The 26,592-nt window shown below is 33.6% G+C and overlaps 1 protein-coding gene across 4 annotated transcripts in view; it reads left to right on the top strand.

Annotated features, from left to right (window-relative positions):
- CDH18 (cadherin 18) overlaps positions 1 to 26,592 on the top strand; it is a 497,768-nt gene that overhangs the window by 359,675 nt on the left and 111,501 nt on the right. For all 4 annotated transcript variants that reach the window (XM_067030818.1, XM_059061733.2, XM_067030819.1 and 1 more), the window contains one exon: positions 5,829 to 5,996. In XM_067030818.1, coding sequence (XP_066886919.1) covers positions 5,829 to 5,996 — 168 coding nt within the window. The remainder of the gene's footprint in view (positions 1 to 5,828; positions 5,997 to 26,592) is intronic.

The following is a 26,592-nucleotide window of genomic DNA, read 5'->3' as shown; positions in this document are numbered from 1 at the left end:
AGAATCACAGAAGGGGCTTGTCACAAATATTGATTGATGCTGGGCCCACTTCCCAAGATTCTGATTCAGTAGGTCTAAAATAGTGCCCTTGGTGTTGCATGATAATTGTCACTTCATGTGATTTTGTTAAGTGGCCCTTGTGCCCCATTAGAGAAACACTAGGGCTCCAATACATTTTAATAAACATTACAAAATGACATAATAGACTTTAAATGAATGAATGAACGATTGAACAAATTCAGAGGCAAAACAAGCAATTGAGCCAAAATGAGTACGTGTAGTTAAAACCTGGAAGAAAATTTACTAGTTCTTCTTATAAATGAATATATGTACCTTGAAGGTTTTTGTAGGAATTTGAATGTCCTGCTTGTTTATTTGTTCCAAACTTTTAGGGGGTTTATTTTGAAGTCTTCTGTGGTGTTATCTAATCAACTAGGTTTGTATATTTCCATCTTAAATACTTTTTAATGGGTAAAGTGCAAGAAAAATTTTTGGAGGGTCTATTGCTCTATATGAATATCATCAGTCAGGAAACAAAAACACAAAGTGGGTTAGTGAGTCAGGTTCATTGAGTAATATTTATAACCACAGACGAGTTTCAATGTTATGAGCCTGTATTGAGCAGAGAGTCATTCCCAGTTACAGGACCCTACATAGAAACGTGATTGGGAAGCAGTAGTCAGAAGGTAATTTGCAGGCAGTGGGGCACCTACAATTGTTTAAAAGGAAAGTAATAAGAAACAAAACAAAATGATACAAGGGTAAGGACATCCTGTTGATTCAACCCAGCATCACAGGAGAATAAGAGGAACAATTCCCGTTAAAATTTTTGAAGTAAACATTGCTAGTGAAGATATCAAACATTCAGAATATGCCATTACCAGTTACCTAGCATTTACTGAAAAGAGGAGAGTTTTCTTTGTTTTTAAACAAACAAACTATGCAATAATTTATGGTGATTAATTTAGCTGCTCTGAGTTGTTTTCTTCACAAATTTACTTAATAAAAAGGCCATGTGGTAAGTCTTTATTATGTTTATTTGGAAGACAAAAATAAGTTATATTACAATTACTGGGTCTGTGGGTACATGGCAGAAAAGCCAAACAAAAAAACCAAAACATCAATTCTTATTTGGACTGTGTAAATATAGTTTATCCTAGTCTTGTACATGAGTTTAGGCTTCACAATTCTGAAAAATGTATATTACTATTGCATATTGTTTGTTGTCTGTGCGCATGTGTATATCCTTATATATGCTTTTATTGACATGACAAGATGGCAATAAAAAGTGAAGAAATGTATGAATACATAATGGCAGAACTTCGTCTTTCTAATTGTGGCTTTTCAAAGCATAGTTTTGACCCACTTACACTGGAATCACCTGTAGTAGTTGTTATGGATATTGGGGGAGGTCATCCAGAGGATGTGAATGCCAGTTGACCAGCAAGCTGGACCCAGGCAATCAGAGGCTCTGCATCCCCGTCTCTGACCTTGGAATGTGCGTTCTGCCCAATTTCCCACAGTGGGAGTTATTTTCAAGGATGCAGTCTTGAGAGAGCAAGGTTTCAGGATACAAGGTTAATATATAAAAGTCAATCTCTTTCCTATATGCCAGCAATGAACAAGTTGACTTTGATTTAAAAGCACAATATGACTTAGGTTAGCTTCCCCTAAAAGAAATACTTGGGTATAATCTAACAAAAAAGGTATGAAATTGATATGAGGAAAACTACAAAACTCTCATGAAAGAAACAAATAAGAAGTATTGTTAAATAAATGGAGATATATTTTATGTCCATGGATAGGTAAAACTCAATATTGTCAGTTCTCAACTTTATCAATGGAATACCAATCAAAATCCCAAAAAGTTATTTTGTAAGCAACGGAAAACTTGTTTTAAAGTTTGTATGTAGAGGCAAAAGACCCAGAATAGCCAACACTATAATATTAAAGGAGAAGAACAAATTAGGAAGACTGACAGTACCTTCCTTCAAGATTTACTATAAAGCTATAGTAATCAAGGCAGTGTAGTATTGATGAAAGAATAGACAAATATACCAATGGAACAGATTAGAGAGCCCAGAAATTGTCTCTCATGCATGTAGTCAACTGACCTTTGACAAAGAAGTAAATATTATACAATGGAGAAAAATTTGTTATTTCCACAAATGGTGCTGGAACAAATTGACAACCACATGCCAAAATAATGACACAGATATTACACTCTTAGCTAAAAGTTACTCAAAATGTGTCACAGACCTAAATATAAAACTATAAAATTCCTAGAAGGTAACATAGAAGAAAATCTAGATGACATTAGGTATCTTAGGCTGTGACTATAGGTATAACACCACAGTTGTGATTGATGAAAGAAATAACTTCTAATATGGATTTCAAAGTAATTAAAAACTTCTAAACTGTGAAAGACACTGTCAAGAGAATGAGAAGACAAGTAATAGCCTGAGAGACAATATTTGCAAAAGACTTATTAATAGGTGACTGTTATCTAAAATATACAAATAACTCTTAAAACTCAACAATAAGAAAACAACCTGATTTTTAAAAATGGGCAAAAGACCTTAACAGACAGCTCACCAAAGAAGACATACACATGGACATAAACGTATGAAACAATTTTCATCATTATGTGCCATTAAGGAAATGCAAACTAACACATCAGTGAGATACCACTATACACCTAATACAATGGTGATAGTCTGAACACTGACAACACCAAAACCTGGCAAAAATGTGAAGCAACAGAAATTCATTCATTGTTGGTAGGGATGCAAAATGGTACAGCCACTTTGGAAGACAATCTGGCAGCTTCTTACAAAACTAAACAGACTCCTAACATAAGATCCAGCAATCACACTCCTTGATATTTACTTCAAGGAGTTGAAAACTTATGTCCACACAAAAACCTGCACACAGATGTTTATAGCACTTTTATTCATAATCACCAAACCTTGAAAGCAAACAAGATGTCCTTCAGTAGGTGAATGAATAAAGAGTGGCACATCCAAATAGAGGAATATTATTCAGCATTAAAAAGAAATGAGGAAATGAGCTATCAAGCCATGGTAAGACATGGAGGATCCTTAAATGCCTTTTACTAATTGAAGAAGCCCATCTGAAAAAAATTGCACACTGTATGAATCCAGTTATATGACTTTTTGGAAAGGCAAAATGTGGAAACAGTAAAAAAATCAGTGGTTGCCAAGGTTGAGGGGAGGGAGGGTGAATAGGTGGAACAGAGAGGATTTTTAGGGCAGTTAAATTATTCTGTGTAATACTACAATGATGGATACATATCATTATACATGTGCCCAAACCCATAGAATGTACAACACCGAATGATCCCTAACATAAATTATGTACTTTGAGTGATAACGTGTCCATGTAGGCTCATTACCTGTAACAAATGCATCATTTTAATACAGAATGGTTCTAGCTTGGGAGGCTGTGTGTGTCAGGAGGAAAGGGGTACACGGTAACTGTCTGTACTTTCTTAATTTTACTATGGACCGAAAACTGCTCTAGAAAATAAAGTCTACTTAAAAGGAAAAAATGTGTTACTGTGCATCAGCTCTGTTCTAGACTACCCTACTTACAAGCATCTGGACCACATGTTTGAATAAGATTATTATATACAGGGATCATGTTGCTATGGCCATTTGCCTGAACATTCCCCAGTTACCTATGTGTACTCAGGGGAGGTCATAGCTAAACACATGCAACTGAGCCATTCTCAAGAGAACCAAGAGTTTAAACGAACCCTTAAACAATTGTTTCTGAGAAGGATGTGTCAATTCTGGATATGCTCTTTTCTTTCCATAAGCAAATTTAGCGGACAGATTTCTTCCCATTTCATGTCAGAGTAGCAGTATTATAAAAGAAGGGAGATAATGGCAATTGCAATGAAATCATTAAAGTCCATGCTGTAAAACAGGGGTTGTGCTAATTCCTCTTCCCTGATCCTCTGAAATGAATAACGTTCAAATTGCATAGAAATATCTATCATTCACTTTTTTAATGACAGATTTTATTTTCACATATGTATATTCTGCAAATATCACTGTAATGATTTCATTGTAAAACATCCTGGACAGTAATCTCATACTGCTACACATCAGAGGCAAGTCCCATTTCTAGTGTATTCTTTTTAGAATGGCATTTTTTTTTTTCAAATATCAGAGAGTATACATTTCTTTCATTAAATATTTTCATAAATTCTTAACTTGTTCATTTCTGCATCAATTTATTTTTTTCTTATATAATTACCATATATGATAAAACATTCTATAGTAAGGTTGCTTGAGGCTTTTTCATATGCATGAATTAGATGAATCATTTATTATCATATTATTATAATTTCTTTTGATAAGAATAAGTTTCATTCCTATTTAGCTTCAGGAAAGTTCTCCTAAGTTCCCTCAATTATATGTTCACAAGTTTTGAAAGTAGGGGGATCTCTTTTCCTGGGGCCTGGGGCTCTCCTCTCAGAGCATTGCACGTGCAATCAATTCAGTGAAAATAAAAAAGGAAGTGGTTAAGTGTTCTATATTCAAAACAACTGATTGACTAGTCCTTTCCATTTTTAAAATGCTATCTTTTCCACTTGGATATACAAACCCATTTTCTATTATATCAGTATATTGTCTGCAAAAGTGTTTGTCCAGCTCTATAGTTGGCAGTCATTATAAATGGCACTGTCCCGTGAATTGTGCTTCTAACTCATCAGGTGTGAGTTTGATGGAAGCCATTGGTGTCTTTCTCAAAAGTGACATGATCCAGCTGTTTTGAATAAAGGTAAAAAGGTGGTTGTTAAATGGTGACCTATGTTTGGAGTAGCAAATATATTTATATTGTACATTTATATGAATATAAAATATAAATATAAACACATGTATACTTATATATTTATATGCTTACGCTTAATATGGCTCATGTATATGAGGACAATTTTTTATTTTAAGACATATTTGATAGTCCTTGCATAAACTTGACCTGCTAGAAAATGTGTTTCAGTTTCTAAATGTAAGGCTTTATTGACAAAGCTATCTAATTTATGTGTGCGTGTGTGTTTACCTACACATGACTACATATGGATATATAACATTTTGTATCTCTTTATTGAATCCAGTATTAATTAATGAGAATGTGCATTAAATGTCTTTTTTGGTGCTACAAGACAAAGAATGTGACTTTTACATGCAAGTTTTGGAACCAATCTCATCACTTTATTTTGCTTGTGTACTTAGATCTAGTTCTTAGTGTAGTTGTTATTTCCTGACAAAAAGTCAGTTTCTTAGTCTTGATAAATGTTAAAATGCCTCCTGCCTGTAATCTTTGTTCAAGTGTCCACACTCCGCCCGTGTTTTTCATCATCAAACTTTGACAACCCTCTCAGAAAACTATGTAAATTGTTCTGTAAGGAGGAAAATTAACGTCTTCTCAAAACATCTCAGCTGACACTTGTGAGGAGAATGAGTTGTGAAATATTCAGGCCACCAACAGAAGGAAAGAGCAGGGACTGCAGGGCTGCCCTCTAGAGGCCAGTGACCCCAAGGACCGCCAAGAGACGGGTATCTTCATTTGCCTCTAATAGATCGGTTGGGGATGCGTGGTTATAAATAAATATTTCGATGAGACAGTTTTAATAACATTGTCAAGGTACTGTTTGTCACAGAAGCCTGGTTTTCTCTCAAAAGCATTTCAGTTAAAACTACTTTTCTTAAAATAAAAAAGAAAAAAGAGAGAGATACCTATGTTGCTTCTCATTTAATGTATAATCCATACTGTTTTGTTTAAAATATGTATTACAGGAGTTATTAGAACTGCCTTACATAATATGGACAGAGAAGCCAGAGAACATTACTCAGTGGTCATTCAAGCCAAAGACATGGCTGGGCAAGTTGGAGGGCTTTCGGGATCCACCACGGTCAACATCACCCTGACAGATGTCAATGACAACCCCCCACGGTTTCCTCAAAGTATGTATCTGTTTCTTCTGATTTGCACTTACCACTATTCATTTATGTAAAACAGATTGAAATACAGTTGACCCTTGAACAACACAAATTTGAGCTGCAAGGGTCCACTTTTACATGGATTTTTCTCAGTAGTAAGTACTACAGGACTACACGATCAGATCTGTGGTTGGTTGTATCTGCAGATACTGAGGAACCTGGATACAAAGGGCCGACTGTAAGTTACATGCATTTTTGGACAGCATAGAGGTTGGACGCTCCTAACCCCCATGTTGTTCAAGGGTCAACTATACTTGAACATATAATATCATGTTACTGTTATCTTAAATGGGAATGTTTTGTTTTGTATGGTCTTCCTTTGATACACAAGACTAAAGAAATCACTCCATCTGTGGTCTCCTGAACCTAGTAGATAATTGTCATTGTGTTAGAAATCCATTTCAGTTGGCGTCACAGTTAAATACTAAAAAGGAGATAGTGGTACTGAAGTAGTTATGATAGTGCTGAAGTAGTTACGTATTGCTAAGGAATTCATGGAGATATGCATAATACATTTCGATATGGGCATTCTACTCTTGCAAAATAGTCAAAAATGCACGCTTTGTGACTGAAATTAAAAAAAAAAATCCTGCAGGTTAGGAATGAACATTTTTCGCATACACACACACACAAACACGCCATCCAACCTCGGGGTACGGCTAATATAATAAAGTCTGATCTCAAAGTAGAATATATACCTTGTGAATACAGAGCACAAACTATCAGGCAATTCAAGGGGAGAGAGTGTCAGTTCTGTGAGCTCAGAATGAAACGGTGTTTATGACACCCTCAGAAAGGGAAAGAAACATATTTGAGTATTTCTAATGGGGCAGAAACTGCGGATGGCATTTTATAGAATAACCATTAATTATCATAAGAGTCCTGTAGGGGAGCTGTCCTTCTCACACATGCTGTTTAAAAACTGTAACGAAGTAGACAGTGTGGGATGTCAATAAAGGCTCTCCACAAGTCAGTATGAAAGGCCGTCCCCTGCCTTATCTCTCAGCAGCATTCTCAGTACACTCCGTACACAATGGGATACTGCCTGTTCCGAAAATATAACAGTTTGCACATCTTTAAAGCAGCCCAGAGTTTTCCACACTCACATTCCTTTGTTTAAAAGCCCACTTACAAGTTTCTCTGACCTCCGTTGCAGAACTGTCAGAGAGTTAATTAACCCTCGTTTCCTGTTACATAGCACTTTCCCATGAATGTTTATGCTATATTTATTTCCATAGGTGCATATCTCCCCTACTGTGAGTCCCTCGAAGTAAGAATGCTGCTTGATTTGTCTTTGTAGCCTTAAATATTCAGATCGTTGCCCAGCCCTGGATAAATGATTACTAAATGAATGAGTAAATTAGTCAAATTTAAATACTCTGTCAAACTACTATTGTTAAAAGACCATTGTTAAAGCAATGCAGGACTAATTCATACTTAGGTAAAGCCACTTCAAAATATCAATTCTAAGGATAAGATTATGTGACCTGCTTCTTTTATGTGGCTTTTGCTCCATGAAGAAAATATGTTTGAGAGAAAATTATAAATCATAGATAAGTCCACATTATTAAGCCATGAAGTATAATTAAATTTCAAGTCATTTTACAAAATTACAGTGTACTTTTGTGTTCATTTTATCTCTTATTCCACACAATATACATATACACATATTTCTTTATGAGAAAAGTGCTGTTGAACTCAGCTGAATATAAACTTTGTTATAATTTACAACACCGACCTTATTTTCAACCTACCTTATTTTCAAATAGATTCTACCACCACTATTTTAAAGATATATATTAATATTATAACCCTTATTATAATAGAGTGAAAAACTCAAACTTTACACAGTAGGGGCTCAATAAATGCTTGATCTTGGTACAAATAATATATCCCATTCTTTCTCTCCCTCCTTCTCTCCATAAACTGATTTTTAAATTGACAAGTCCATTAAAACTGATTTTAGAAATCAACAGAAAATTGTAATGGTGATGAATATAGAAAAGTGTATTCCTAATTTATTTTGATTGATGATAGTTGCTGAAGCATCAGTTCATTGGAAAAACAATTGTTTTACCTGACAAGGACACAGAATAAATGTACACTCATCGAATTAACTCATTATATCCAATGGGATCTACATGTCTTCAGTCTGTAGCAGTCTGTGCAGAATGACTGACAGCTGTCAATCCTGCCACATGTTGAGATGCTCTCAGTGTTTTGAAACAGAGGCAGTACACACCCGGAACCTCACACTCTGATTTGTTTAAAATATATTTTATTGTGCACTCATATTGCACTAAACACATTGCTGCTTTCAGAATGATTTGGTGTCACCATGACAAGAGTAGCTTGCACTAAAGTATTCTTTAATTTTCCCACAAGCATTGTAATTCACCAAGTGGCTAGATATATAGTGGGAAACTTTGCAAACCACGTGGAGGAAAAAAAAAATGATGTACTATGAGGACTTGCATTCATGAAGCACCATGAAATCTATATAGTTCAAATTCTATAAAGATCAGTCATCAAACAGACCCAGCAGTCTAATCGTTTCTCTTAAGATGTTTTTGTTTTGTTTACAGTTCTCCTTCTGACTTTTTTTTCTCTTCACTTGAGAGAGCCCTGTTTTACCATAACTGACTGACTCTGGTTTAAACATCTGGCACACAAAGCTTTGCAAAATATTCCCTCATAGCATTTTTTACAATGTCTTTCTCTTCCTATCAATTTGCTATGGCCTGTGAAAATCAGCTTCTTACATCTTGTATCTTAATTTAAAGTTATCAGTGTATCTTAATTTAAGGTAAATGGGTTTTGAGTAAGCATTTGAGAGTTACAGGTGAACTAGACTAGTAATTTGCTTTACAAAGACTCTACAGTAGCCAGATGCAAACTCAGTGGCCTGGAATACAAGGCAAACTGAAGTCCAGGTGGAAGCGGGCGGCCTGTCAATGTCAGGGAGGCTATAGGGGAGAACAGATGTTGGATGGTACATGTCCAACTAAGAGGATAGCTACTGCTCAATTCCAGTAATGCCTACATGTGGGCAGGAAAAATTAGGAAAGGGAGCTACTTGTCAGACTCACGGTGAAAGAGAACAAATCAGCCCATCTGTGGCTTGAATCCTTACTCAGAGGACACAAGGGATGCCCAGTTCTTCTTCAGAGACAATATCTCAAGGTATTAAGTTAAGTTCCTCAATATTAGTCCTTCTATTGAAAGGAATCTATTCTACTTCTTAAGATTCTTGTTATTTCCTTCTCTGGTTTTAACTATGTTATGGTTATTCCATAATTGATTCTCAAACAGATTAAAAAGTCACTGAAGTCTATTATTCTGTGTAAATAAAATGTGCGTAAATATCAGTAACTTTCATGAAAGTTCATAAAGCAAACCGTCTATACCCTAAATGAAGGAAGTTGAATTTGAGAATTGTCCTCATAGAGTAAATAACCAATCTGGGGACACAAGAAGAACACATGTCAAATAATCATAATCAAAGAGTAGAAATTTGATCGTTTAACAAAACTTCCCCTAAGAACTTGAAATAATTGCAAAATTAAGTCATCCAACAACTTTAGCCTGCTTGTGACTTGAGTTGATATAGTGCAATGTAATATTGGGAGGATCAAGTCCTAAAAGTTCAGTAGATGGCAGTATTTCCCATAAACCTAAGAATGATAAAACTGAAACTGATATGGGTAAATTTGATATTAGTAAAAGAGGTAATATCACTGATGGAAATATTGACATTGATGTCATTTTGTTGATGGTAAAATACTTCAAATGAAGGCCCGTTGTTTTAAATTTATTATTTGCATTTTCATGAGAACAAATCTAAATGGCATATAATATATTTGGCATTAATATTTTATTTGAAACAGAAATTAAAAGAAACAAGCAAGCAAGCTTCTCCTTTGATCCATCAAAACGTGAAGTGCATAGTTCAATTACCACCAAGTTGGAGTTTTTCTAGCATACTTTAAAAAATACCTAGTTTATTTTACCATGGTTACAGGCATATATTTTGAAACTTATTGAGAGTTTTTTCAAGTGTCAGCATGTACTTGATTTAAAAGAAGGTAAATTCCACAGCTTCATGGTTAGGTTTCTACATATATAAATTAGTTCAAGTTTATTCATTATGTCACTGAAATTTTCTATATTCAAATGGAAGTTTTGTTTGTCAGCTCTTGAGAGATGTATGTTATTATATCCCATTATGATACTGGATTTTTCTATTTATTCTTTTATTTTCTATTAGTATTTTTTGGTTTTTGTTTTATTTTGGTTAGATATAGTTTGAAATCATGTTACCAGATGTACACAGATTTAGGGTATGATATCTTCCTCTTTGAAATTATGTCATTGTGAAACATCTCTCTTTAATAATGGTTCATAACTTAAAATCTAATTTACCTGATATTAATATAACAATTCCAGATTTTTCATTTTCCTTTTTTTAGTTAACAGTTGGATGGTATAGTATTTTTCATCATTTTACTTTTTTACTATATTGTTTTTATTTTTTTTAAGTTTTATTTAAGACACTAAGTTTTTATTGATTTGTTTTAATCTGGTTTTACATTTTTGTTTATTTTTATTTACTATACTTATAATTAATTACTGGTACATTTCTATTTGTCTATCATCTTGTTAGTTGTTTCTTTTGTTTCTTTTCTCTCTTTCCTTACTTTCTATGAATTATTCATGTATTTAATTTTGTTCATTTTATCCTCCATCAATATTTTTTATTTTACTTTCTTCTATTTTTCTTTAATGTTTGCTCTAGATATTTCAATTTATTACATTCCACCTTAAAATATAATTTATCACTTGAAAAATGGAATAACTTTAAATTTAAAAATCTTTAATTTTTGCTATTTTTGTCATCTTATAAATTAAGCCTTATGTGAAATTGTAATTTTGTTTTGTTTTGTTAAAGAATCATGTTTTAAGTCAATTATAATTTATCCTTCCTGGTGCTATTTATTTTCTTTATTTTCCATTTTTCCTTCTATAGTCATTAATCGTCTTTAAAGGAAATTCTAAATTTTCTTTAAAAATCCTTTCTGTTCCTTTAGTGCTAGTCTACTATCAATGATTGTTTTTACCTTTTTAGTTTTTTTCATAAACATTCTTTTTCCTACATTTTTTTTTTTTTTTTTTTTTTTTTTTTTTTTTTTGCGGTACGCGGGCCTCTCACTGTTGTGGCCTCTCTCCCGTTGCGGAGCACAGGCTCCGGACGCGCAGGCTCAGCGGCCATGGCTCACGGGCCCAGCCGCTCCGCGGCATGTGGGATCTTCCCAGACCGGGGCACGAACCCGTGTGCCCTGCATCGGCAGGCGGACTCTCAACCACTGCGCCACCAGGGAAGCCCCTCCTACATTTTTAAAAGGGTAATTTCCAATGGAAATGGAATCTAGCTTGAAGGATATTTTTTTTCTATTTCAAGAATTAATGATGTAATGTTTGCTGACCATCATCTTGTTGGTTAAAAAAAAAAAAATCAGTCTCAGTCTTATTATCATTTTACTATAGTTTATTCTACTTTAATGGATCTTTCTTATTTTAAGATATTCTTTGCTTAACTTTCCAGAAGTTTAATTATGTTGTACCTAGGAGTTATTTACTTTTTTAAGAATCTGCTTTTCAATTATAAGGTATTTTAAAGCTATCTTTTATTGAGTTCCAGGGAATTTTGGTCAGCATTTTTTCAAATATTTCTTCTATCTTATTTCCTCACTTCTAAATTACTGGTTCAGCAAAAGTATACATGTTTTGTCTTTTAACTATGCACCATCAGTCTACTCTTCTATAAATATATATATATTTTTCTCTCTCTCTCTCTTTTTTTAATCTAGCTATTTTATATTGACCTATATACTAGTTCACTAATCTTTTCCACCATGTTTATTCTCCAATTAAACTTGTGTATTAAATTTATTAACTATATGCTTCAACATTGACATATTTTGGCTCTATCATTTTCCCTTGACTTATTAAATATACATTATTGATATTTGCTACAATTCTTCACCTTTTTTCTATATGTTCTTAAGCATTAATCTTAATTATTTCAAAATCCTTTCCTAATAATTCCTAAATCAACACCATATCTGCGTCCTTTTATTGCTTGTTTTCCTTTTTGGTTTTGGTCATTTTCCATTTTTAAGCGTATCTTATTATTATTGATTGAACATTATGGATAAACGATTGTAGAAGTTCCTGATTATGTCACCTTCTTCCACAGAGAGTTGTTTTTTTTCTTGCAGATATATAGAATATGATTACCTAAATTAGACTTTGTTATAGCTGGTTAATTTCATTTTTCCCCTTATTCCTGGGAAGTAGGAATACTCTTACTCCTAAAAACTAATTTTTCTCTAATATCAACGGGAGTCACAAGCATTTACGAACTCTGATTCCTGGTGCCTCATGCCTGCTGAAATGTCTGCTTAGGTCTTTTGTCTTCCAGCTTTGCTTTCTTTGAGTCTCCACATATGCAAATGTAGTGTATATATCTGTAATTATCACAGGAAAAATTGCATTCAGATTTTGGGGTTCATTTCTCTGAGGTTTCTTCTTTGTACATTTATTCTCATTTCAGCTACTGTGCCAGCCCTTTAACCCCAAATTCTGTTTCACAAAGTATGTAATTTCTGTTTGGTCTCTTTTCCATAGCACAGCATATTAAAATAATGCCCTGAGTCAATGAGAATGTAAAACTCATCTTGTTATGCTTCCTTTCCCTCAAGGACTGTACCTCATCCAAGCCTTGCTGCATTGAATTCTCTCCAATAGCAGTCATTTTATGTATATTGTGCAGCTTGTATAGTTGTATTTGATGGGAGAATTAGTCAGATATATACAATTCCATCAAGTCCAGAATGGAAAGACCTCTCCATTTGTTTAATTTGAAATATCATGGAAGATACTTAAATAAATAGTATATCAATTTGATATTTCACCTGGCTAAATTGACAGTATACATTTTGAAAGAGAGCTGGAATTCTTTAATTAATGGTAAAACAAGCAAGTTATTGGTCTATTTGTCATTCAACCTTATTAAAGACAAAATATATTTATCTATGTTATGAGACAATATACAAAATGAAAACAATTGAAAATTTATTTTATTGTATATTCATTCTATTAAACAAGATACATACACTTGAAGAGAATATTTTTTCAGACAAGATAACAGCTATAAATAAATGTTTGTGGAATTCTTTTAAGGTTGGATATTTTGGAATAATTTGAAATTGCCTATTTAGAAACTAACTGGTCATGACACATCAATCATTTTATGATTTGTTTTAACCTATTTGGCTGTATGCTATGACAGAGTTGTAGACTGATTTTTTTTTTTCTTATTCTGTTTTGTATAGATATGTGTGTTTATGGACATGGGCATATATTTCTTAGAAATGATTTGATTGTTACTAGTTAGTCTTTACAAACCAATTTCTAATTCTTCATAGAATGCTGAAAAAAGAAGGACTGATTTTCAGTTGGGATTTATAAGTTTACAGTTTTTTCAGTTTTTTATGAGTCATGCTTATGATTAAAAGTGAGAGGGTGTTAAAAAGTGGCCCATTGTATCATTACTTTGAGGAAAAAAAATTTGTACAGGAGAATCAGCTTTGCAATGCTGCATGTTGACACATGATGACACAGAATGTAGGTTAAGCAATTTTAAAGGTATTATTCCCAATTACAGTGAATATTCTGATATAGGACAATTGTCCTTTTAATGTGTGGCATTTGAATAGCTGTAGAATTAGTCTTTTATTTTATTCATGTACTAAAAACATTGCAGGCAGAGCTTAACGTAATGCTTAATGATTAGTATTCAATACAAGTGTCTTAGATTCAGGGAAATCCCAGATTCCTTGTGTGTCTTTTTTTTAAATTTGAAAGTAGCATTTCCAATGTATACTATAGCTGCATAAAACAATTTAATGTAGAGATTTTGAAACTCTCTGTTTAACCCTATGATGTCAGACATCCTGGATAAATCATATTACAGTATCTTAACCACTTACCTGTCAATCAACTTTCTCCCAGAATCATCTATAAATAAATATGTATCTTGTGTAAAGATACATACACTTTCCCAAGTTAATGTTACTCCTGTAATAAAAATATTAACTAGTCAGAATAAATGTAATGATCAGTTGATTACAGTTCTTATAGGCTAGGGCATGGGGTTAATCTTAGGAAATGACTTATTTGCTCACCTGATAAAGCTACTGAAGCAAAGGTACAAGGTCTTTTAAAAATCAATTAGAATCAAGACTATCCCGGGAAAAAAAGTATATTAAAAGGGACAAGCTTCAATGAACCAAATTCTCTTTTATTATTCCCATGAAGTCTTCCTTTCTTAAATGTACATCAGCTAATAATTAACACTTTATGATGGAGTCTAAGAAATTATTTGAAAAGGATCACATATGGCATATGAAATTATAGAATATTCAGAAAAAAATATGAAATAATATCTGTATCTCTATGTCACATAAAATTATGTAGTCTTCACACCAAAATAGGTAACGTTAGCACTATTTTAAAGGTATCTTTAAAACTTGCTAATGAGGTAGAATATCACTTAGAAATTATTCACATATATTCAAACTAAAAAAAAAAAAGACATTACTAATGTACTATAAACAATTTGATACCTAAAATTCAATAATACACATTGCACCACCTCATAGCTCAAGAAGTCTAAGCTTCACATCCAGGCATTTAAATCATAGATGTTCCAGTATATTTAACTTTCCCAGATAAGGAGAAATTCCATCTTAAAATAATGTAAGGCATCAAAAATGCTATAGACTGTAGTAGACATTTGGTGTAACAGACGTTTCATTCATAGAAAAAATTCTGTCTACACACTTTCTAATTTTTTTCCGTGGAAAATATCTTATAGTTGCCAAGAGTGAACCAACCTTCATGATATTTACAAAAAAAGAAATGTAGGTGTATACATAATCAACATTTTGACAACAATTAGGTAGTTAATATTAAAAAGGAGCTTAAATGTAGACGAATGAGGAAAAACAAGTTGAAGACTTGTTTCATATGACAAGTCTATTCTCTATAAGCTGGCACCAGCTATAGAACTCAGAGGCTCCTTCTTTGCAATATAGCTACCTCTTCAGCTAGGGAGCTGCATATTTGCCTAGGTGCTGTAGTGCTCTCTGTCTCCTGACCTTGAAAATATAGAGAACATTATAGGAGTGGGAGTTCCTTTCTATGGGAGCTCTGTTGTAGAGTTCTGTGAAGCCTAAATGTCATACTCTGGACAAAGAAGAGTTTAGGGAATTATGTGCATTCTGCTAACTGATGTAATTATGTTTTCCCTCAATACATTTTAATTTGTATTTTCATGTGGTTGTAGTAGTGTGAGTGAATCTGCACTGCAAGTGGGAAATTTGCAAGCTGATGTTGTGAGAGCCCAGAGAGAGTATAACGCAGGATGTAGGCACTGGGAGGTAGCATCTTAGCTTGTTAGCCCTGGAGAAAGGAGGAGGTATATAATCACATGAATTTATTAGAGATGTTAGTAGAGTTAGGTGTCTTGCATGAAACCAGGGCTTGCTCTGAAATGAAAAATGGAAAAACTGTACTTATCAATCAACAGAAGATGCAACATAGACATTGACATTGGGGGAATAGGTTGGACACAGCTGAATACAGAGTAAGTAAACTGGAAGATATGTTTGAAGAAAATTAACCAGAATGCATCTGAGAAGCTGAAGATTTGAGAGAGAGAGAGAGAGACAGAGAGAGAGAAATATGTACCAAAGGAAAAAATGCTTCAATGTACAGTCATAGGACTTTCATATGAAGACACCAAAGAAAATGGTAAGGCAGTGTTCAAAACACAAAGACAAAAAAGTAGACTAAGAGTTTTCAAGAATAAATACAGACATGAAACCTTAGATAAACAATTATTAGAAGCTCCAAACAGAGTGGAAAAATACTATCACCTAGATGTGTTATAGTGAAGTTTAGAATTCCAAAACCAAAGAGAAAACCATTTAACTCACTATGAACTTATCATCAACAAAAGCAGAGTACAGATGACAATAGAAAATTGTCTTCAAAATTGATGAGAAGGGGGAAAACTGTTACTCTAGTAACCTTTAACACGCTAGTAATCTGTAACATTGCATTAAAAATGAAGATGATATAAAGATACATTAAAACAAAAAGAATGAATTCATTGTTCAGAGAACCTCATTGGAAAACTACTTACGATTTTCTGTGTCAGAGGCTGCAATCATTATACAACATTCATTCTCATTTGTCTTCCTCATAGAATTCTGTATGGAATAGTATTTTACTGACTTCTCATCCTCAAATACTTGGTGTCTCTCTTACCTTCCCTGGTAGATTTAATTGTTCTCTCCCTGTCTCTGCCATGCTTTCTGGTGATTAGAAGATATTTTCCCATTTAATTTAGGATTCACCAGTTAATTTGACCAAGGCACCAACAACAATAAATTAAGTGGATTTGTGTTTGAAGAAGAACAAAGTATGAAGTAATGCTTATAGGATGCTAGAAGGTGACTGTGTTTTGCTTTGATAAATATTTTCCTAGGATAAGTTGGAAGGCAGAAAATGTACCTAATGAAGTCATGGCTTTAGGAGAAGAGATATTAAGAGAGAATGTCTATTATATGAGTTGATTTTTATTAGCTGTATTTAATAAGATACTACAAGAAAGAGGTCAACTCAGAAAAAAAATCATGTATTTTCTAATAGACATGAAAGAGAAGAGGAAGAAACTAGAAATTTCATGACGTTTAGGGCTAAAAATGCAAATGTAAAGGGTTCAACAAATAAATTAGCCTTAAAGCCTTAGGGACAGAAACCCTTATCATGATTGCAGAGAATAATTTCTGAATTGCTATGAGCCACTGACATATTTTGCCTTTTAAACAGGGTGTTTATTTCAACAATTTTGTCCTTATTTATCCCCAGTTACATATTGAATTTTTGGTGAGCAAATAATGTGTCCTTCTAATTCAGTGGTCTCTGGAACAAGAAAAGCCACATTGTATATGATTATATCAAAAGGTCTTAAAATCAAGACTGGTGCCTTGTTTTTGTTTTGCGGTACGCGGGCCTCTCACTGCCGTGGCCTCTCCCGTTGCGGAGCACAGGCTCCGGATGCGCAGGCGCAGCGGCCGTGGCTCACGGGCTCAGCCGCTCCGCGGCACGTGGGATCTTCCCGGACCGGGGCACGAACCCGTGTCCTCTGCATCGGCAGGCGGACTCTCAACCACTGCGCCACCAGGGAAGGCCCTGGTGCCGTGTTTAAAGAGATTTGGGGGTGTCAGGGAGCAGGTAAGTGGATTTTACCTCTAAGGGGCACATAGTTATTTGAGTCTAGAGAGTGGACAGTGAACGAATTGTATTATTTGTTTACAATTATTTCTTTCCCTCCCTTATCATGCTTTCCTGTAGGTGGCATATATGTCCCTGCTACTTTAACTGTGCTTTGCCAATGACTTTGTTTTGCTAACAGAATATGAGAAGACATGCCATAAGCCACTTTAAATGCCCTTAAGTGATTTCATTCTGTGTTCCTGATCTTGCCTTCCCAATGACTGCCTTTTCAGCTCACGTTCTGAAATGAAAATTCATTTGGAATTGAGCCTAACCTAGTAGTTGTAGCTTAGTCATAGTTCTCATATAATGCAAGATAGAATTAACTATTTGTTGTTGTAAGCTACCGATATATTTTGGTGATTAATCAACACAGAAACAGCTGATTAATAAACATGTTATATCTGTCATCTTTAGCAGTATCACAGCATAATATTCTGTATAGTTTTGTCATATATCTTGCACATTTTCTTTCTCATAAGAATGTACACTCCGTAAGGATAAGGGTTTTGTCTGTTTTGTTTATTGTATACTTAGTACCTGAAATTATGCTGGCACAGGTAAGTAACATTTACCGAATGAGTCAATAATCTAGACTGATCCAAAACTTCATGTGGAAGAGTGCATATTCATAAATAATCAAGAACTCTTAAGGTAAAATAATGGGGGAGGGGCTGATAAAACAGATGTCAACATCCATTTGGTTTGGAAAATAGATCTAGTGGACTTTGTGGAGCCCTTAGGAAGCAGTGTAATATATACTGCAGGACTTGGTATAGGTCCAAACTGGAGTTACAGATTGAAATACATTAGGAAATCAAAGGCGCTGGCACCACAGGTCATCCTTGTAAAAAGTAGATAAATTGACATCATAAAGATGATTAAAGACATAAGCTATTTATGCTTTAAAAGAAAATGAGATTATTTTATGGCACTAGAAGAGGGGAAGATTAAAAAAAACAAGGACATTAAACAAAAAATCATCAATCAATATTACTACATAAACATTAAATTTCTTTAAGCAAAAGATATAGACAGGGAAAAGACAAATTTAAAAAACATAAAAACATAACAGTCATAATAATAATTACATATCATTAACGAGATTAGAAGGTTTTAAAAAACCTTTTGTATTACAAAACCAGAAAAGTTAGGAGCATTACCGCAATAAAAGAGAAGATAATCTTACAGATATCCAGAGATCTGAGGGTAAGCCAACTATAGGCAACGAATTTTCTTTTTAGAAAACATCATTTTTAATATAATTGAAACAAAAATCGTTTCAGTATAATAGGTAAAGAAGTCTTGGAAGTTTCTGATATAGATACATTGTTGTTCAAATAGTTGAGAAAAACAAAAACAAAAACAGGCACCCTGATAATGTGTAAAAGATGTAGGAAATAAATTAGGAGTTCTAGAAAATTGAAAATGCTTAATTAAGATCAGTCTTGAAAGCAGTAAAAATCAAAAGAACCAATAATAATATAAAAACAATGATATAAAAATGAGGGAAAAGAGAAAAATCTTTATACAATAAGCCCAATAGTATTTTATATGTAGGAGAGGACAGAGAGAAAAATTATGAATGTAAATATCCCTTCAAAAACAAAAACAACAAAAAATAAACGTTTTGAAAGAAAACTTTCATGACTAGGAAAAAAGAGACTCAGAACTCAGATTAAAGCATCTCAACATATTTTAATATAAAAACACCACCAGAGCTAAACACATCCTGGTGATATTTTTTTATTATAAAGACCAAAATACATCTCAAAATTATGGATGCAGGAAAAAAGCTTACCTAACAACATTAAGTCAGCTGGCTGATTGTAGTTTTCTCCTCTGCCAAACTATATCCCATCTCCTCACAATATATAGTGGTGCAAATGTGGACACTGTGGTTGGTTTGGGGGGAGTGGTTTTTTTAAAAAGAAATTTATTTACTTATTTATTTTTGGTTGATTGGGTCTTCGTTGCTGCATGCAGGCGTTCTCTAGTTGCAGTGAGCGGGGGCTGCTCTTTGTTATAGTGCGCGGGCTTCTCATTGCAGTGGCTTCTCTTGTTGCGGAGCACAGGCTCTAGGTGCACAGGCTTCAGTAGTTGTGGCACGCAGGCTCAGTAGTTGTGGCTCACAGGCTTAGTTTCTCTGCGGCATTTGGGATCTTCCTGGACGAGGGATTGAACCTGTGTCCCTTGAATTGGCAGGCAGATTCTCAACCACTGCGCCACCAGGGAAGTCCTTGGTGTTTTTGTATTGCCATTTTACAAGTCATTACCTACTTGAACCATCAACCAAACAAAAAATTTGCTTTGCCATGAAGGATTTTTTTTTTTTTTTTTTTTTTTTTTTTTGTGGTACGTGGGCCTCTCACTGTTGTGGCCTCTCCCATTGCGGAGCACAGGCTCCGGACGCGCAGGCTCAGCGGCCATGGCTCACGGGCCCGGTCATTCTGCGGATGTGGGATCTTCCCGGACCAGGGCACGAACCCGTGTCCCTTGCGTAGGCAGGCGGACTCTCAACCACTGTGCCACCAGGGAAGCCCCATGAAGGATTTTTTTCCAGTGATTCTTTACTGCTACACGATTCCTCCAGAATACCCTTCCACAGTTGATGACTGTCATAACAATAACCAGGACTGTTCTGTTGTAGCTTGTGTATATGACAACCAAGTTATTTATTATGAGTGTACTGGGGCAGCATAATTATTAAATATGATTGTTTTTTAGAAAAGCAGAGATATGGGTTAAGGAATGTAATGACTGTTTTACTTACTAAATAATGTGAAACATAAATTTCTGTATTTTTGAAAACATGTTAAATGATTTGGGTTTTTATTTTTTTAATCCATAACCTATTCTCTAAGAGATATTGTTTTAAAATCAATTCCTTTGTTATGTCAACTAGATCTATGATTATAACTATGGCATTATGAGATTTTAAAATAAATAAATATGTTCTAGCTATGAAATATATATATATATTTCACATATGTAGTTATATGCATGACAAGTTTTCTCTAGTAAACGCTCGAAGAAAAGGAAACTGGGAAAAAAATAAAAATTTCTCCCCTTAATTTTAACATGGAGAATTAAGAATTAAGTCTCTTGTTTTAAATTTATGTTTGTCCTTATGGACCTAATTATAAAATTTATTTCTGGGAAACGAATACATGATCTCTCTCTCTCTCTCTCAAGCTAATACATAAATGGTGATACTATGAAACACACACTCAAGTAATATGTTGTGTGTATATATACCATATGTTTATGTGTGTGTGCTTATATGTGTCTGTGTGAAATAAAAATCTCAATGTGTGTGTTTTTTTTTTTTTAGTCCTCCTTTCTACTTTTGAAAATTGGATAGCACTCCTACAATATATAACCTTTTTTTGAGCTCAGGCAGAGTACTCTAAGGATTTTTTGTCAACTATAAAAATGCTGATTAGATGGTACTGTAAAATTATCCTAGATAGTGTCTTTTAATTTTTTTCCCAGAGAGAGAAATTACTGAGTAAAAATAACATAGAAAGGCATAAGATCATTTACCATGTATACTAAGATTCTATGAGTTATGACCTTTGTTAATCTTATTTAGATAAGAGTGCATTGTTTTCTAAATAATAAACTGACTCTTTCTATGTGATTGAATTATATCTTGAATAGCAAGGCAAAACTTTAGACTATTAGTCAAAGATTTCTAAATACATTTTGAACCATATCTTTTAAAGTTTCTCCCAAGTGTTTTTTACTCCTATAGGGAATGCTAGTTTTCATAAAATAACAGGTAAACAGAAGTTTGTGTATTATAATTATTATTCAAAGATGATAATACCTAGTTATTTATGAACTATTGACTCTCAGTTGTCAGAATTCTTAAAGGTGATTTTACATGTTATATGTCTTCAGGATTGATAGTTCCATGTTTTTTGTTTTGTTAGAATTAGTGTTTAGAGTAAGTTTTGTCTGATATCTTTTGTTATTTTAGGATAATTTTATATATTTCCTCCCATGGTTAATCATATTATCCTAAAAATGTGATAGAACATAAAGGTATTATATTTAGGATTAAAGTTTCAAAGTTACATGTGAATATTTATGTTAAACACAAATACTAATAAAATATTTGAGCATTAAAGGCACACTGGGCTCTTTAGAATATGCTTTCTACTCTAAAAAAACCCGGGTCCCAAAGACCTTGGTTTCCTTGAAATTATTTAATTCCTAGTAACCCTATTTTTATATACTTAGTGATCTTTATTGTCAGAGACATCCAATGCTCATTGAGTTCATCTCCATTTATCATAATATCTCTGTCTTTTCTAATTTTCTCTTTTAATAATCCTATAATTATCTCACTAGAATATCATATACACACACATACATACACACTCATTAGTTTTATTTTCTAAATTGCTGGTATTTTTTATTTTATTAGACAGGCTCTTTATTCATTCTTTTCATTCATTTACCTGTCAATGGACACTCAGGTTGTTTCCATATCTTGGCCATTGTGAATAATGCTGTAATGAACATGAGAATACAGATATCTCTTTGAGATCATAATTTCAATTCTTTGGGATATATACCCTGAAGTGGGATTTCTGGATCATATTGTAGTTCTATTTTTAATCTTCTGAGGGACCTCCATACTGTTTTACATAGTTGCTACACTATTTTACATTCCTACCAACAGTGTACAAGGATTCCAGTTTCTCCACAACCTTGCCAACACTGTTTATCTTTTGTTCTTCGACAATAGACAGCCTAACAGGTATGAAGTGGTGTCTCATTATAGTGTTAATTTGCATTTCCCTGATAATTAATTATGTTGAGCACCTTTTCATATACCTGTTGGCTATTGGTATGTCTTCTCTGGAGATATGTCTGCTCAAATACTTTGCCCATTTAAAAAATTGGATTATTCATTGTCTTTGTTTTGTTTTGCTATTGACTTGTAGGAGTTTCTTATGTATTTTGGAAATTAACCCCTTATCAGATATATGGTTTGCAAATATTTTCATGCATCTTATATGTTGCCTTTTAATTCTGTTGATTGTCTCCTTTGCTGTGCAGGAGTTTTTGTTTTTTAGTTTGATGTAGTCACACTAATCTACTCTTGCTTTTATTGTCTATGCTTTGTGTCATATTCAAGAAATTTTTGCCAAGACCAGTGTCAAGAAGGTTTTTTCCCATGTTTTCTTCTAGGAGTTTTACATTTTCAGGTTTTACATCTAAGTTGTTAATTCATTTTAAGTTGATTTTTGTGTATGGTAACATAGGTATCCAATTTCATTTTTTGCATGTATCTGTCTACTTTTCCCAATACTATTTGGTGAAGAAACTCAGTTCCCCATATTCTTACTCTTGGCACCCTCATGAAAGATCAATTGACCTTATATGCATGGATTTAATTCTGAATTCTCTGACTTGTTTTATTGGTGTACAAGTCTACATTTATGCCAGTACCATACTGTTTAATTACTGTAGCTTTGTAATATATTTTGAAATCAGGAGGTATAAAGCCTTCAGTTTTGTTCTTTTTTCTCATGATTGTTTTATATATGTTGGGTATTTTGTAGTTTCATAAAAATTTTAAGATAATATTTTTCTATTTCTGTGAAAAAGTGCTATTGGAATTGTGATTAGACTAGCATAGCATTAAATTTGTAGATTTCTTTGGGTAGTATGGACATTTTGACAATATTAAGCCTTATAATCCTTGAGTACAGGATGTCTTTCCATTATCCATGTCTCCTTTAATTTATTTTGTTTTATCAATGTTTTGTAGTTTTCAGTACACAGTGATTTTATCTCCTTGCCTAAGTTTATTTTCAATGACATTGTGAATTGGATTGTTTTCTGAATTTCCTTTATGGATTGTTCATCATTAGTTTATAGGAACACAACTGATTTTTGTGTGTTGATTTTGCAAACTGCAGATTTTTCTGAATCTGTTTCTTCATTCTAACAGGATTTTTTTTGCGTGTTTATTTGGTTTTGTTTTTGTCTTATGGTCTCTCTAGGATTTTCTACCTATAAGATCATGTCATCTGCAAACAGAGATAATGCTACTTCTTCCTTTCCCATTGTATTCCTTTAACTTTTTCTTCCTTATTTACTTGGCTAGAACTTCCAGTACAATATTGAATAGAAGTAGATGAGAATGGGCTCCTTGTCTTCTTCTGGATCTTTGAAAAAAACTTTATTTTTTTAACATTGAGTGATATTAGCTCTGAGCTTATCATATATGCTTTTATTATTTTTAGGTATCTTCCTTCTATACCTAGTTCATTTTGGTATATATTCAATAATAATGGAATATTATTCAACCCTGAAAAAGAATAGAATTCTACTATATGTGACATGCATGAACCTGGAGAACATTATGCTAAGTAAAAGAAGTCAGTCACAGAAGAACGAGTACTGTATGATTCCACTTATATGAGGTTTCCAAAATAGTCAAACTTGCAGAAGCATATAATTCAATAGTGGTTGTAAAGAGCAAAGAGAATAGAGGAAATGGGGAGTTATTTTTCAATGGTTGTAAAATTCAGTTATGCTAGAAGATTAAATTCTAGAGCACTGCTGTACCACATAGTGACTATAGTTAACAATGCAGTGTTGTGCACATCCAAATACGTTAATAAGGTTGATCTCACGTTAAATATTTTTACCACAAAAAAACAAAATAAAACAAAAACATGCAAGGAAACTTTGGAAAGCACTGATGTATTTATCACCTTGATTTTGGTGATGATATTGCCAGTGTTTGCATTTTTCCAAACTCATGAAATTGTACACACTAAATATGTACAATTCTTTGTATATCAAGTGTACCTCAATAAAGCTATCTAAAAAAAGAGATTCACTGTAGTTATTCCCCTGGAATTTAGAGTAATTTTAAGTATCTGGCTATTCATTCAGTCCTTGGACATTCTGCAGAAATATTCTAAACCTCTCTTGATTTATAAATAAATATTACCTATCAGCTATTTTGTAGTGATTAGTAGACATTTCACTTTGAATACTTTGGTATTATACATTTTAATAGTTTGAATCAGTTTGGGCATTTTATAGTCTTCATTATACACTTTTTAGGATATCCACTATACTTAGAATTATCCTTTTGAGTTGTATAATAGCATCTTTAATTTCATATCTAATTATTATTTCTAAAATAGAATCTTCTTTTGTAAGGCTTTTTTTTTAGAGGAGTTTTAGATTTACGACAAAATTGAGAGGGAGATGCAGAGGTCCCCCATGTATCTTCTTCTGCCCCTACACTTAAATAACATCCCCCATTGTCAACATCAGTCACCAAAATTGTACTTTTTTTTTTTAACCAGGGATGAACTTATATTGACACATAATAATCACCTAACGTCCATAGTTTAACTTAGGATTTACTCTTGGTACTATATATTTTATGGGTTTGGACAAATGTATAATGTAGAATGACCACCATTATAGTATCACACAGAATATTTTCACTGTCTTGAACATCCTCTTGTTCTGCCTATTCATCTCTCTCCACCCCACCCCTGGAAACCACTGATATTTCTATTGGCTCCATAGTTTTGCTTTTCCAGAATGTCAAATAATTGGAATCATAGAGTATGTAGTCTTTTCAGATTGGCCTCTTTCATTTAGTAATGTGCATTTATTGTTTCTCCATGTCTTTACATGCCTTGGTAGCTCATTTCTTTTTAACAATAATACTATCTTGTGTAGATGTGCCACAGTTTATTTATCTATTCACCAACTGAGTAACATCTTGGTAGCTTCCGAGTTTTGGCCATGATAAATAAAGCTGCTATAAATAGTCTTGTGTAGGTTTTTATGTCAAAAGAAATTTTCAGCTCCTTTGGGTAAAAACCAAGGAGCCTAATTACTGGATGGTATGGTATCCTCTAGGAGGATGAGCTGAGAATTTGAATATGACAAGTGGTTCATTTGAGCATTGTCCATAACAGCAATAATTTATTTCTTTATAAAATAAGATGTGGAGATTAAAAGACATTTAAATACATTATTCCAAGAATAAATGTTTATCATGATTTTTGTTTGGATTTTTGTTTTGTTATGGTTTTGGTTTTAATTTCCCCAAACATTATGCAAAGTGACACAGGATGACAAGAACTAAAATGCTCCTTTATATTTTACAAATCACTGACAACTACAGTGCAGTTGTATATGGATTATCTATTGCTGTATTGCAAATCGATCCAATTTAACAGCTTAAAACAACCAATATTTATTATCTCACTATTTCTGGAGATCAGGAATCTAGGTTTGACTTAGCTGGGTGCCTCGGGTTCAGGTTCATGAGATCCCAGTGTAGCCAGCAGCAGAGGTTATGGTCTTATTCAAAGGCTCGCCTAGGGGGAGGCAGGGATGGTTTTTGCTTCCAGCTTACTAACATGATTGTTGTCAGTTTTCAGTCACTTGTCGTATGGTCCACTAGGTAGGGCTTCAATACAACCTGGTAGCTGGATTCCCGCAGGGGAGCAATCTAAGGGAAAGTGAGAAAGAGTACCCTTGGTAGAAGCCATGGTCCTTTCATAACCTAATCTTGAAAGTGACACCTCATTAATTTTGCTATGTTCAGTTTATTAGAAGTGAGTCACTATACCTAGCCAACATTTGAGGAAAAGGGATTACTTAAGGGCATGAATATCAAAAAGTAGGAAACATCAGGGGCCACCTTAGAGACTGCATACTAAAGGTTTTTTCACAGTTTACAATTCATAAATTCTCAACTATATGGAAAGTGTATGAAATGTTAAAGTACTAATCTTAATATAATCCTTTTTGTCTAATGGGGCATGGGGAAAAGTTACTATACTTGTAATATTTGGTGTATCAACAGTATCAATTCTTCCTTTGCACTTGATCTTCTTCTTCCAGGGATATGCTTCCTCTTGTAAGACTCTACCAAAATGTTTTCTGGGCCATGAATCTTTATGACCCACTGGTACAGATTTTTGCAACTTTCTTTGTGAAAACAATGTGCTTTGTAATACTACTATCATAATCGTTCTGTGATTTACTTATTTATCTCTGTGTGCTGACATTTTTTTTAGTTTTTCTTACAAGTGTCATCGTCCTAGTTTTAGCTAGTTGAAACTCCTTTGTGAGGCTTACTGAATTATGG

Source organism: Kogia breviceps, chromosome 4 (assembly GCF_026419965.1).
Source record: "Kogia breviceps isolate mKogBre1 chromosome 4, mKogBre1 haplotype 1, whole genome shotgun sequence".
In the NCBI taxonomy this organism is placed as follows: Eukaryota; Metazoa; Chordata; class Mammalia; order Artiodactyla; family Physeteridae; genus Kogia; species Kogia breviceps.
The sequence above is the reverse complement of the archived record's forward strand: the minus strand, read 5'-3'. Positions and strand labels throughout refer to the sequence as shown.